Source organism: Petaurus breviceps, unplaced genomic scaffold (assembly GCF_028583685.1).
Source record: "Petaurus breviceps papuanus isolate PSGF00001 unplaced genomic scaffold, PetGlider_PUasm1.0 91133, whole genome shotgun sequence".
Classification (NCBI taxonomy): domain Eukaryota; kingdom Metazoa; phylum Chordata; class Mammalia; order Diprotodontia; family Petauridae; genus Petaurus; species Petaurus breviceps.
In genome coordinates, this window is record NW_027187419.1 from 43,504,593 (window position 1) to 43,517,941 (window position 13,349).

Consider the following 13,349-nt stretch of genomic DNA (forward strand, 5'->3'; position numbering starts at 1 on the left):
TGTGTGTGTGTGTGTGTGTGTGTGTGTGTGTGTGTGTGTGTGTGTGTAGATTAAAGAAACGTGAGGGAAAGGGAAGGATAATCAATTTGCTAGAGAAGAGGGAAGAGATATTTCAAGGGTATATATAGGCTGCCAAAGTTAAACTGCTAAAATGCAGATCTGACCATGTCACTATCCTACTCAGGACATTCCAATGGCTCAGCTCCTTTTGCTTGTAGGATCATACAAAGTTCTCTGATGTTTACAGCTCTTTGCAACCTGGTTCCAACCTATATTTCCACCTCCATACATTATTCCCCTACACATCAGCCTAACTGACCTTGTTACTCGTCTTCACACAATACATCATCCTTCATCTCCATGCTTTCTTATGTCCCCCATAGCTAGGAAGTACTCTTCCCTCACCAATTCCTCTTAGAATCTTTACTGAACTTGAAAGCTCAGTTGAAGTATCTCCATCTTCACGCGGCCCCTCCCAATTCCCCATACGTACTTGTGACACCTACCAAAAAAGTTTAACTTCAATGTATGCATTTATCTTGTATAATTCCTACCTCACAGGGCTCTTGGAGGTAGAGCATTTTGTAAACTTTAAAGTGTCAAATAAACGGTAGTTATAGTAATATTTTATGTATATTTATATGCTTATTTGTTGTCTCCTTCTATATGTAAGGAGGGTAGGAACTGTTTAGCATTTCTCTGAATTCCCAAAACACAGCACAAGGCCTTGCATGGAACAGCAATTTAAGAAATGTTGATTAATTCATACTCTGTATTGAAGTTATCATTAAGTGATTATTGTGCTATTATTTCCTTTAAGATACTCTTTTCATAAGTAGAACTGGCTTCTCTTTTCTGACCTTGTACTTACTTTGGTTCCAACAAAGAAAACCTCAGCAGAAGTATAGGGGATGACTATATGTTACCAGGTCAGATTAGCTCATGAGATGTCCATTTATACAGTTTAACAATATTCTAAATAAACCAGACTCTGTAGATACTGTGTCCTTATATGCCTTGCAGTGAGGAAGAATAAACACCTATACTGGTTTCCATGCAAAGCAAATCCTCACCCTGGGCACTTAAGAAGCACTTATTGTAGAGACCCTAACAATGCAAGTTCTACTTAAAGAATCAGAGAGTGATTCCCTTTTCCTTCTCACAGACCTTTACTACTCATAGGCTTTTACTAACATGGCATATGGTGTAAGCTCCACTTAAAAAGGAATTAATTATATATTCCTCTAGGCCACTCTGGGTTTTTTTCCAACTTTTAAACATTTTTATTTAAAGTCTTGAGTTCCAAATTCTATTCTTCCCTTCCCCCACACGATAGTAAGCAATCAAATGTAGGTTGTACATGTGCAATTACATAAAATAGTTCCATGTTAGTCATTTTGTATAAGAAGACTCTAATAAGAGAAAATATGGGGAAAAATAGCATGTTTCAGTCTATAGTCAATCAATATCATTTCTTTGGAGGGGGATAGTAAGCTTCATCATTAGTCCTTTGGACTGTCTTGGATCACTGTACTGCTGAAAACTATAATAAAGAACTATTGTTTGTTGAAAGTAACGATTCTTTTCAAGTTTTTTGTTTTTTTTGCTTTTTGGAGGGGAGAAGGTAGGGCAATTGGGGTTAAGTGACTCACATGACTAGTTTTTTGTGTTAAAGTGTCTGAAGCCACAGTTGAACTCAGGTCCTCCTGATTCCAGGGCTATTCACTACGCCACCCAGCTGCCCCTTTACAAGAATTCTAAACAGATACCTCTGTAGGTTTTGCCTGCTTCAGCAGACAACTGAGAATGAGTCTAATAATACAAAACACAGAGATAAACAAGGGCTACTTTCAGGACTACAACAGCTATGAATGTTGCTTGCAACAATACTGAGGAAATTATATATAGCATGTACCTTAAATGTTCGATTACACAGAGAGCAATATAATCAATCATTGTCTTCTGAGTATACAACCCTGTCCATGGCCCTTTGACATCTGAAATACTGGTTCTGAAATGGTTCCCAGGAAGAGGTGGAGATAAGTAAAAAGGCAATTCACTATTAATTCAAATATCCATAGGCCAGAAGAAATAAGTATGGCCAAGGGCTTCTGGCATGCCCTTCACTTGCCCAGTTCCCACAGACTTTTCTCTGAAAAAGGGGAAGCTAATCAAAAGCTAACAACTATGAAATGCTAGCATGCCTCCATTCCTGGGTCAACTGAAGGAGGTACTGGCTGGAAATCATGAATCTCAAATGCCAGACTGTTGGCATATCTTTTCTTTGTAGCTCCAGGAAGAATTTCCACACCAGTAGCTCCACAGAGTTATACACATTTCCTTTAAGACCTTTTACTTCTCCATCAAAGTCATCAATTCCCAATATTCAGAATGTCTATATTTGTAATCATTAGTATTACACTTAATATTTGATGTCTAAGGATTCCCATTGTAAGTACATACTGAAAGAATAACAATCTTTCTTCATATCCAAAAAATAAACCAATGGAAAAAACAGAACTTCCAAGTTAAGCCACAGTATTCTAAAAACTTAGCTCAGCATGAAAGACACTTTTCAAACTCACCTGTATGCTGCCAAACTCCACATTCTCATAATGGAAATGTGCACATTCTGCCATCTTCGGAAAGTGACCTTTAGTAAAGGGCAACCTAAAACACATGAAAAGAAATGAGTAACAAATAAGTTTTGGAATACCCACAGATTAGTGAGTCTAATAAAATTATAAGATATTTGAGAGCTTGCACATGCATGCACATGCACACACACACACACACACACACACAGTCAGGGAGATTCATTGAAACAAAAAGCAGACAATTTCAGCACAATGGGCAAACAAAACAAAACAAAAAAGAGCATTCCTATAAGATTTTAACCAAGATACAAAGTCAATGCTCACAGGAAAGCATAATTAAAAGAAAACTACCAAAACTCATTTGTGAGCAGCCAATTTCTAACTGGCAGAAATAATAAGACCAAACATATAAAATCACAATTTTACCTGTGAATGTTGTCACAGCCCATAAGTCCAGGATTGGTGGATCTAAGAGTGCAGAAGGAACATTTTATCCTTTGGCTTTTCAATTCCTAAAGCTGAGACTTAACTACTGACATAGACACATACTATACCCAAGAGAATGGTTCGACCTCACAGGCTATTCTGCTTAAAGCCTATACAACCAACTATAAATATTATATACAGATAGTTGATAGACATTTCTTGCTTCTCGAAGACAAAAAGATATAAAACAATCTAATCACTCAATCCTAGAATGTAGAGATAGATAACTTTTCTAAAGTTATCCAAACAATGAATAAAGGGGGTCACCAGAATATAAACCTTCTTTCTCTCAGATGGAGAGTCAATGCTACATGATGTTTTAAAAATAAAATTAGCACAAGTCTTCATAAACTCAAGTACTAGAATTTCTTTATTCAACAATCTGAATCTACAGACCAACTCTCCCTCAGCAATACCATAATAATCCCCATAAAAGTGGTTAAAGATACAGACAGTTATATCTATGGAATAAAGAAATTAAATGAAACATTTTAGAAGTAAAAGAATTAATTTGTAAAAGTGACCTAAGACCTTAGAAAAATTATTGCTTACTTTTTAACATGTTTAACTTTCATACTTGCTGTACTGCCACATGTCTTAAGAGATTCTCCAGGAATATCTGGGACATCTGCTCCTCTTGCCTAAAGAATAAAAGGAAAGAACAAAAGACCTGTAAACATTTTGATAGTAAAATAACTTAAAATAGCAACATGGGGTTATTTAAGTAGTTGTCAGACTGCATCATTACAGAAACACGAAAATAGGGGAGAAATATTTGGCTTTGCCCATGAAGAATGAAGAAAGCCCTCAGCTAAGCTGCTCTGAGAGTTTTCTGGCTCCTCAAATCAAGCCTAAATTTGTACTTGCTCAATATGAGTCTTGTACAGGCACCAAGGAAGAAGTTTCCATGGAAGCACTTCTTTAAAAGAGTTTAAGTCTATCAGATGGGTTCTCCCTTATACCACCCGGCAGAACCTGCCAGACTATATGCTTCCTGGGTATAAGCTTCAGTATTACCTTAATATCATAAGAAAACATTAGAGTAGGACTTTAGGAAAGATCACATGGCAGCATGCCTAAGTAATTTAATTTGAGCATAACGAAAAATAAATGGTCAATACAGTAACATAATTACAGTTTACATAACAGGGACGATACTAAGTAGTGTGGAATAAAAAAAAAAAACGTAGAAATGGGATAGTCTCTGTCCTTAGGGAGTCTACCTTCTCCTAGGGGAAAACAACACATAGTGACACACGTAGCGTCACAAAAACCTAGTGGGAGGAGGAGGAGGAGGATAACAATGACAACAATAAAAAAGGAGGAAGAGGCAAAAGAGGTTGTGGTGACTGTCAAAGGCTGCAGGAAACTTCACAAAACATGACTTCTTGGTTAAAGGCCATCAGATGAGATAACTAGGATATCATTAGTAACTTTGAGGAGAATAGTTTCAGTAGAATGATGAGATCAGAAACCAAACCGCACAGAGAGGAACAAAGTGAGAGAAAAGTAAGTAGAAGTACCTATTAGATGGTCTTCTCAAAGAATTTAGACACAAAAGTCAGGGAGAGAAATGAAACTGTAGCTAGTGGGGATGAATGGATTAATTGAGGATTATTTGAGGGTAGGCAAAACATGGGCATGCTTGTAGATAGCAGAGAAGACAAAGAACAACTGAAGATTAGATAGAATAGGGATGAGAGAGGAGACAATCTGCTGAAGAAGACAGGATATAACGAAATCACTTGGGTAAGTGGAGGAGGTTTGCCTTGGCAAGAAGCAGGGAAACCTTTTCACTTTTCAGTGAAAAAGGACTAGAGAATATATTTTCAAAAGGCATCTGAGAGATATGGGGTAAAGAAAAGCAGAGAAAAAGGAGCAGCTGGTGAATAGCCTCAACTTTTTTTGGTGAAATCTAAGGCAAGGGCTGGTAGGACTGAAGATGACATTGAAAATGAAGAACAGAGCAAACTCTTGAGTTACAAGTCAGAGGGGAAGGTGTAGTGGACAACAGATTATGATCAGATAAAAGAATTTTAGAGTTCATGAACATGGATGTGGAACATCAAGTCTATCTTGAACTATCAGTGTGTGTATAGTTGTACTGAGGTAGAAGAGTAGGTCATGGGAAATTAGCAAATTGAGGAATGGGGAGCTTAGAGTATTTAAGGGAGTATCAGTATATATGCTGAAGTTCTCTAGAATGAGAACAAGAGTTAAGGAGAAGATGAAGACTGTATACCAGGCAGTGAATTTATTTCAGACACAGAATATCCAAACAGTCTATGAGGAAAAACTGTTCCAGAATCTTCACTGAGTGATTAATATGGATTGAATAAATCTCACAGGAGGAAAAGTTATTGAGATAAACTGCAGAGTGGGGTGATCTGAAGGTGGCAATGAGGAACAGGGAAGCTCAATGCAGGCAAGGAGGAAATAGTAGGGAAGCTGACACAGTGCATGAAAATACAACCAGTATTATAAAGGGTAACCAGGGAAGCTGTGTAATCAAGAGAGAATCAGGACTCAATGAGTACAAGAAGTTGGAGGAGGCAAAAAAAGGAAAATGTTCAAGATTAAATCTAGTTTGTTACCTATGGTAGAAGCATGCCAGAGAACACAGTAATAAGAAGGTTTGGTAGTTTTAGTGTGGAAGGTTTGGCTGAGAAGGATGTAAATAAGGAACAATCAATAGAAGATAGAGAATTAAGCCTGTAAGACTACTGCTAGAGGTGCAGAATCACTGGGCAGAGTATAACAGGACAAAATGTTAATCATTGAGGAATGAATTAAGGCATAGTTGGGAGATGGAGTGCCATGAATGAGGAACAGAGAGAAAGCCAGGGTACCTGTAGAATGTGTGGAGGGGAATATCTTGTAAGAAAACTAGCAGGGTAGTTGGAGAGCTTTAAGTACAAGAGGGCTTCATATCTGATCTTAAGAGTAACTCTTGTTGTTGCTTATCCTTCATTTTCAAAGAGAACCAATGACACCACAGAGTGATCCCTTGACTTGCTCATGAACTGGATTTAAGTGAGACAGAGTTGCACAAAGTCACTAGTCTCACTCTCTCTTTGAGTCATTTAAGTCCAGGCATTGTGACTTTATCTTGCTAGAGGTAATAGGGAACCACTGTAATTTCCTTAGCAGCAAAGTGGCAAGGTCAGAACTGCACTTTAGGAAAATCATTTTGGCCATCAAATGGAGGATGAAATAAAGTGAGGAGAGATTTAAGGTAGGGAAACCAACCTGAAGGATACTGCAAAGGTTATAAAGTTTAGAAAAACTGTGTTTGCAATCTAGGTCTTTCCATTAGATTACCTGCACCTTTAAAATGAAATGCATTCAAGTGTTATTCAAACTATGAACAGTAGAGTGCAGCAGTTACAAATGAAAATATTAATGAAATAAAAAAAATTCTAATACAAAAGGCTGGTTATTAAGTTACTTCCTTTATGCAAGCAAATACTGTAAATTCTATATGCCATCTAGATTCCTCATACAGAGATTTAAGGCCAAGACAGTAAGTCTAAAGGATAAAAATGAGTGTTCCCACTTCTCTGAGGAAAGAAAGTAGCCATAGTTTCAGGGAGCAAATGTAGAAAATAAGAAAACACAAAAAAAAAAACTAGGAAATTCTTTAGAAGAATTTGCTCATTAAACTAACAGATCTTAAGGAATACTCATACTAAGAAAAAATGGGGTGGCCACTAGGTGGCGCAGTGAATACAGCACCCGCCCTGGAGTCAGGAGGACCCCTGAATTCAAATCTAGCTTCAGACACTTAACACTTACTACCCATGTGACCTTGGGCAAGTCACTTAACCCCAATTGCTGTGCCTTCCCCCCTCCAAAAAGGAAAAAAAAAAAGAATGAAAAATGGGTCTATTAAAACATCAAAGTATTTGTAAAATTTACTCATTTAGTAGAACTTCCTTTCAACATTAAGCAAACTTATTTTTATTACTATGCCACTCCCTCTATAGAAAATGCATTTATTATGGGTTTCTATTTGTCCAATTTATAAATGATGTCTATATAAAATGTAATATTTTCCCCTAATTTAATAAAAATTACAAACAACCAATTAAACTTGCTTTGTAACTATTTACATTTAAATAAATGAATTTCAATACTTTTTAGTCACTTCCTCTGTAGTAAATCTCTACCAGAATTCTGTCTACTCATTTTCACTTTTACTTTTTTACAGCACATATACTCTGCTATCCTGTTCAGTTTGTTTTAAATCTTCCCATTATTTCAAAAATTATTTAGTTATGTAATAACCTCTGGGGAAAATGTTCATCCTTACTAATAATCAAAAAGATAAAACTAAAACAACCCCTAAATACTACTCTCCCATCCATCAAATGGACAAACATGGCTAAAAATGATAAAATTCATCACCGACAGGGAAGTAGATAAATGGTCCAATTCACTCATTCATCATTCCTGGAACTGAAAACCAATAAAACACTCTTTTGTGGTGGCTTGCAAGATGCCTTCCCGACTAAGGAAGACGCGGAAGCTCCGCGGGCATGTCAGTCATGGCCATGGGCGCATCGGGCAAGCATCGAAAGCACCCCGGAGGCCGCGGCAATGCGGGAGGGCTCCACCATCACCGGATCAACTTCGACAAATATCATCCAGGTTATTTTGGTAAAGTGGGTATGAGTCATTACCACTTGAAGAAACTGTCAACCATGATAAACTGTAGACACTGGTCAGCGAGCAGACCAGGATTAATGCTGCCAAAAACAAGGAGGGCCTTGCCCCTATCATTGATGTTGTATGGTGGGGCTACTACAAAGTCCTAGGAAAAGGGAAACTCCCCAAGCAGCCAGTCATTGTGAAGGCGAAGTTCTTCAGCAGGCGAGCAGAGGAAAAAATCAAGGGCGTTGGTGGAGCCTGTGTCCTTGTGGCATAAACATCCAACGCAAATAAAACACAAGTCTTCATTGTTAAAAGAAAAAAAAAAAGAAAACCAATAAAACTCTTTTTGGAAATTAATCTAGCAAAGTCAAATAAAAGTTACAAAAAATAATCATATCCTCTAATTTGATCATTTCATTGTTGAGACTATAACCCTAAAGTATTATTTTTTTAAATCTTTTCAAAGATTTTTATAACAGCTTTATTCCTTTCTGGAAGGTCCCTAAATGTCTAACAAAATGGGAATGGCTAAATAAATTACAGGACATTAATACTACAATGCAAATAATGTGAATAAAGGTAAAGAATATAAAGTTCTATATTTTATGCATTTATAAATATAAATACTTGGAAATTAATTTAACTCATAATTGTATATTTATAACTCATATTAAGTTTATAATTGTACAAGATGAATACAGGCTTAGCTATGGACACTTCAGCATGTCCTTCAAGGTCCTACCTGGCTATGTGTGAAGAAGTTCTTCAAGAGAAAGTTAACTACCAAGTGGCAAATGTTTTATGGGTCATAAAAACTAATTAAATTATTTTAGATCAAGGAGACCTTCAATCTAAATTTGTCAAAGAACTGTCTTTCATTCAGATTGACAGCACATGGAGGAAATGCAGGACAGGAATAGAGGGTAAAATAAAGAGGTTTTGTTTCTCCAAAAGACTGAGGGGCCCGAAAAAGTACCAAGAAGTGTATTAAAGGAATGAATAGATTAAATATCCAGCATAACCTCCAGATTGGATCTCTGATATATTCCAAATTTTGAGCCGTCCTGATTGGACAGGCATAGTAGAAGCTTATAAAGGTGCCACTACACTCTAAAACTGTACACAAAAAGCAATTACCACCTTTCTAAGGGAGATTAAACTCTGTTAGTAGTAATTTGGAAATGGATAGCAGGCATCCTTCTTGCCAATGATCAGATGATAAAGTTTGGCAAATCATCTCTGTAGGCTTATTTACAGTGAGAGCCACCAGAGAGGCTGGTCATTAATAAATCAATGTTAATTTAGAAAAGTGTCTTTCATGAAGTGCCACAGGGATCTCTCATTGGCCCTATGATGAATTTTTATCTATTACACTGATGAACGCAAAATTGCATTCTGTCACTATCAGATGAAGCAAAGATGAGAGGGATAGCCAACACTGTAAAACAATAGAATAGGATGATGCACTGAACTGAAAAAGATTTCATTTAACAGAGATAAGCTAAAGTTTCACACTTACAAGAGAAAAAAATGGCTAAACAACAGTTCTTGTGAAAATATACAGGAGACTAAGTGGAGTGAAAGTTCACTCAGGCAACAGCATGAGATACCAACCATAAAACTACTTATAACCTGGGTTGTATAAGAGAAGTACAGTGTTCAGGACAAAGAAGGTATTCTATCTAAGTCAGCCCTTATTTGTAGTATTATGCTCATTTTCCAGTATATTTTAGAAAAGATAGGGAAGCTAGAACACTGAAATTAAGTGCAAAACCAAAATAGTGAGAGGAATGGAAAATATGCCATACAGAAAGGGGCTAAAGGAATTAAGGCCATTTAGACTGCAAAAGAGAAGATAGAAGATGGGGGCTGGGGAGTTAGAATAAGAAGCTGTCTCTAAGTGCTTGGGGTGCTGTATGTGAAATAGAAGAACTAGGAGCTATAAGTGACAGCTATAGAGAAGCAAATTTAGGACTGACATAAAAAAATGCTTTCTAACAAAAAAATATATATGCAAAAGAGGAAAGATTGCCTCAGAAGGTGCAACAAATAAAGAAGGGAATCTCAGTTAGATACAGGTTTGGCTTGATACCTTCTAAAGTGCTTCTAGCTGTAAGATTCTATGATTCCATGAAACACTCACTTTAAAATCTTCTTTGTTTATTAAAACTTCCTTCTATTACTAATTCTTCCATTGATCAGACATACAACTCAGGACACACTGTCTCTTCCGAAGATGGACATGCTCCTGTGCTTTTCTATATGAAAGTTCTCTCTATATTCCATCCCAAGCAGGGTACATCAACTCCCGTGGATTAAATTCTCATCTCCTATGCAGACCAATGATAGAGCTAATTTCCCTCCTAAACTCACCTCTTGTGCTACAAACTGCCTGCTAAATGTCTGAAAGAATGCATAACACTCCCACCCCAATATATTGAGGCCACTATCACCTTTCTAATCATTCAGTCATTCAAAAAGCATTTACTAAGGGTTTTCTACATTTCAGACATTGTTCAATCATCTAGTTACAGAACCTAGCAATTTTTTAACTCTTCCTTCTCGCTCATACCTCATATCCTAAGAGTTGACAAACTGTCCTTTCTGACTCCACATAATCTCTCAAATCCATTCTCTTCTCTCCCATTTCATGGTCACAGTTTCCTAGTTTAGGCCTTCTTTGTCTCTTCCTATGATTCTAATGTCCTTCTAACTGTTCCCCCTGCTTTCAGTCCTTCCCTTTTGCAATATATCTTCACAAAACTACCTAATTGTGTTTTTTTTTCCTTCAAACACAGATCTATGTCAAAATCCTTACTTAATATGTGTGTATGTGTGTATATATATACACACATATATATGCATATATGTATAACTCCTATGACTCCTTATTGCCTCTAGAAAAAAATACAACAGCTGCAGCCTGATAGTTAAAGCTATCCACAATCTGGATCCCCAACTTTCTAGACTTATTTCACATTACTTACAATTTTACTCAGTCCATGTTCTGGTCAACCTAGTATGCTAACACTAATTCCTAATATTCATTTCCAACTTTAAAGCCTTTGGATACATAGTCCCTCATATCTGGAATATACCTCCTCCTCACCTCAGATTGAAAAGAATCCATATTGAGTCAAAGCACAAGCCAGCTACCTTTTCTAATCACCATCATCTCCAAAATTTTAGTGCCCTCTCACTCCTGAAATTATATTACTGTATAAATGGATTCTAGTTATCCATGTACCCATATATATCACCTATTCCCCTCATCCAGAAAAATGTGACGTCTTTGAATTCATAGTTTTCTTACTTCTGTGACTTTGTATGTTCATTATGCAGCACAGTACCATGTACCTAATAAATGTTTAATAAATTTTTGATGAACTATTAAATTGGAAATTTAACTCTGTGACAGGCTAAAAGTTCATTTCATAGTTTAGCTTGACTGCTGTAGGCTCAAATTTCTGAGCTCTCATGTAAATAGTTTTAAAAATCTATAGTACCTAACAACATAAAGGTGGTCAATAAGTTCAGTGATAAGGTTATTTTCACCTAAAAATAAGCTTAATAGGCATTCAATAGATACACAGATAGACAGAATGACAGAAAGACAGACAAGATGGACGGACGGACGGACGGACGGACGGACAGACAGACAGACAGACAGACAGACAGACAGATAGATAGATAGATAGATTAGATAGATAGATAGATAGATAGATTAGATAGACAGACAGACAGACAGATAGATAGATAGATAGATAGATAGATAGATAGATAGATAGATGATGGAGACTTATTCTTTATCCTAATAATCTGCTATTGTAGATCATAGTAGCATACTATGTATGTAGTATGTAGTAGTTAGTAGATCACTGTAGCATACAAGGAAATAGTGTTATTACAACTAAGCTGATTGTAACACAAAGGAAATGTGGAATGCAATCAGTCAACAAAATTTATTAATTGTCCATAATATGAATAACATTGCACTTTAAGATGATACTCTTGTCTCTTCCCCCCTCCCAATCCCCAGCATACTGGGCCTGGACTCAGAGAGAGTGGAGTTCAAATCTGGCCTTAGACTCTTTATTAGGTATCTGACCCAATCATGTCACTTAACCTCTTCTAGCCTCAATGTCCTCAACTATAAAACAGGGATAAAAACAGCACCTACCTCGAAGAGTCACTATGAAGATCAAGTGAGATAGCTGTAATAGCACTTAGCACAATGCTTGGCATATATTGGGCACCATAAAATTTTTATTCCTTTTCCTTTCTGCCTTTTCCCCCAAATGTTTTCCTTTGAAAATAAGGACATCCAGGGTAGAGAAAGGGGAGGAATGACACTCAGACCCATACTTCCAAAGCCTAAAAGCAATTCTAATTTTCATTTGTAGCTATGATTTGGTAGAAACATGACTGATTAAAGTCAGTTTTTCTCATAACCCATAAAAGTCATAGGCTACTGTGATAGTAATGGCAATTAAAGATTCCCCTGTATTGGCTTGGTTTTCAAATTGATTGTATTAAAACCCAGAGCTTGTTAATCCCACCTGTGGGATGGACTTTTTGATGTGAAAAGAAAGTCCTGACTGGGAGGAGCTGGTGACGTAGATTTGGAGAGACAAGAGAGAGGCGGAAGTTCTTTTTGGAAGCAGCACCTCGTGGAGAGGGAGAGACTAAGAGATTGCTGGTGGCCGCTTTGAATTGCCCTGGACTTTTGAGACCTGCCCCCTGAGCTGCCAAGGACTGAGGAGACATGGCTGTTTTGCTGGTACTTTGTCTGTCTGTTTTGATGTTATTTTGCCAGATTTGTCCACTGGTGAAAGACTGTCCTGTTGAAGAAGTCCTGGAACCTGGCATTTGGTTAAGAAGGCCTGAGACTGTCCTGCAGACAGAGAGTGAATACTGTCCACTGGTGAGGGACAGTACTGTTGTTGCAGGGGGTCTGGGAGCCTTTCTGTTGGTTCAGAAGCCCTGAAGAAGGATTTTCTTGTTGTATGTTTACAGAAATCCTGGGAGAGGGCTTTGCTAATGTGTTCAGGGGTTCTAGGACTGTTCTACAGACAGAGGATAAATTCATGAAGGGACTGGCAATGTATCTTATGGCCTTGCTAAGCCTTGTCTCTCCAGGAACTAAGATTGCTGAGAACTTGCCTCGTGTCAAGATGAAGAAAAGACCTCCATTTGGGTATTAAGTGCTGTGTTTAAACTTGATGTAACTCTGGGGTAGATTCAATTGTGATCCAGGGGTGGGGAACTTTTGACCTTTTTGTGTTCTATGGTTGAGCAAATGAATGTATTTTACTTATGTTTGGAAACTAATCTCCATTTGAGAAGAGGGGCTTTGTGGTGGACTTAATTAAGGTATAGCCTAGGGGTGGAGAAGTATTTGGAACAGAGACTTTGTAATTGATTGAATGATTGGAAAGTCCTGGGGTGGGGTAGGCCTTGGAGATGATTTAATCACACTTAGTAAATGCTGTATTTTGAATGATGTCATGTTTCGATCTTCTCTGTTCTTGGTTTGTTACTGAATAAAATAGAGAGCACCTATGCTGGTATTTTGAACCTGGGAAGTTGCCTTTCTTTTGGCATTACATTACA

The 13,349-nt window shown here is 37.3% G+C and overlaps 1 protein-coding gene across 6 annotated transcripts in view; it reads right to left on the reverse strand.

Moving 5' to 3' along the window:
* Nucleotides 1–13,349, reverse strand: part of ARHGAP32 (Rho GTPase activating protein 32) — a 423,257-nt gene that overhangs the window by 208,152 nt on the left and 201,756 nt on the right. For all 6 annotated transcript variants that reach the window (XM_069079883.1, XM_069079882.1, XM_069079885.1 and 3 more), the window contains 3 exons: nucleotides 3,636–3,724; nucleotides 3,024–3,065; nucleotides 2,586–2,670 (listed from right to left, as the gene is read on the reverse strand). In XM_069079883.1, the coding sequence (XP_068935984.1) occupies nucleotides 2,586–2,670; nucleotides 3,024–3,065; nucleotides 3,636–3,724 (216 nt within the window). The remainder of the gene's footprint in view (nucleotides 1–2,585; nucleotides 2,671–3,023; nucleotides 3,066–3,635; nucleotides 3,725–13,349) is intronic.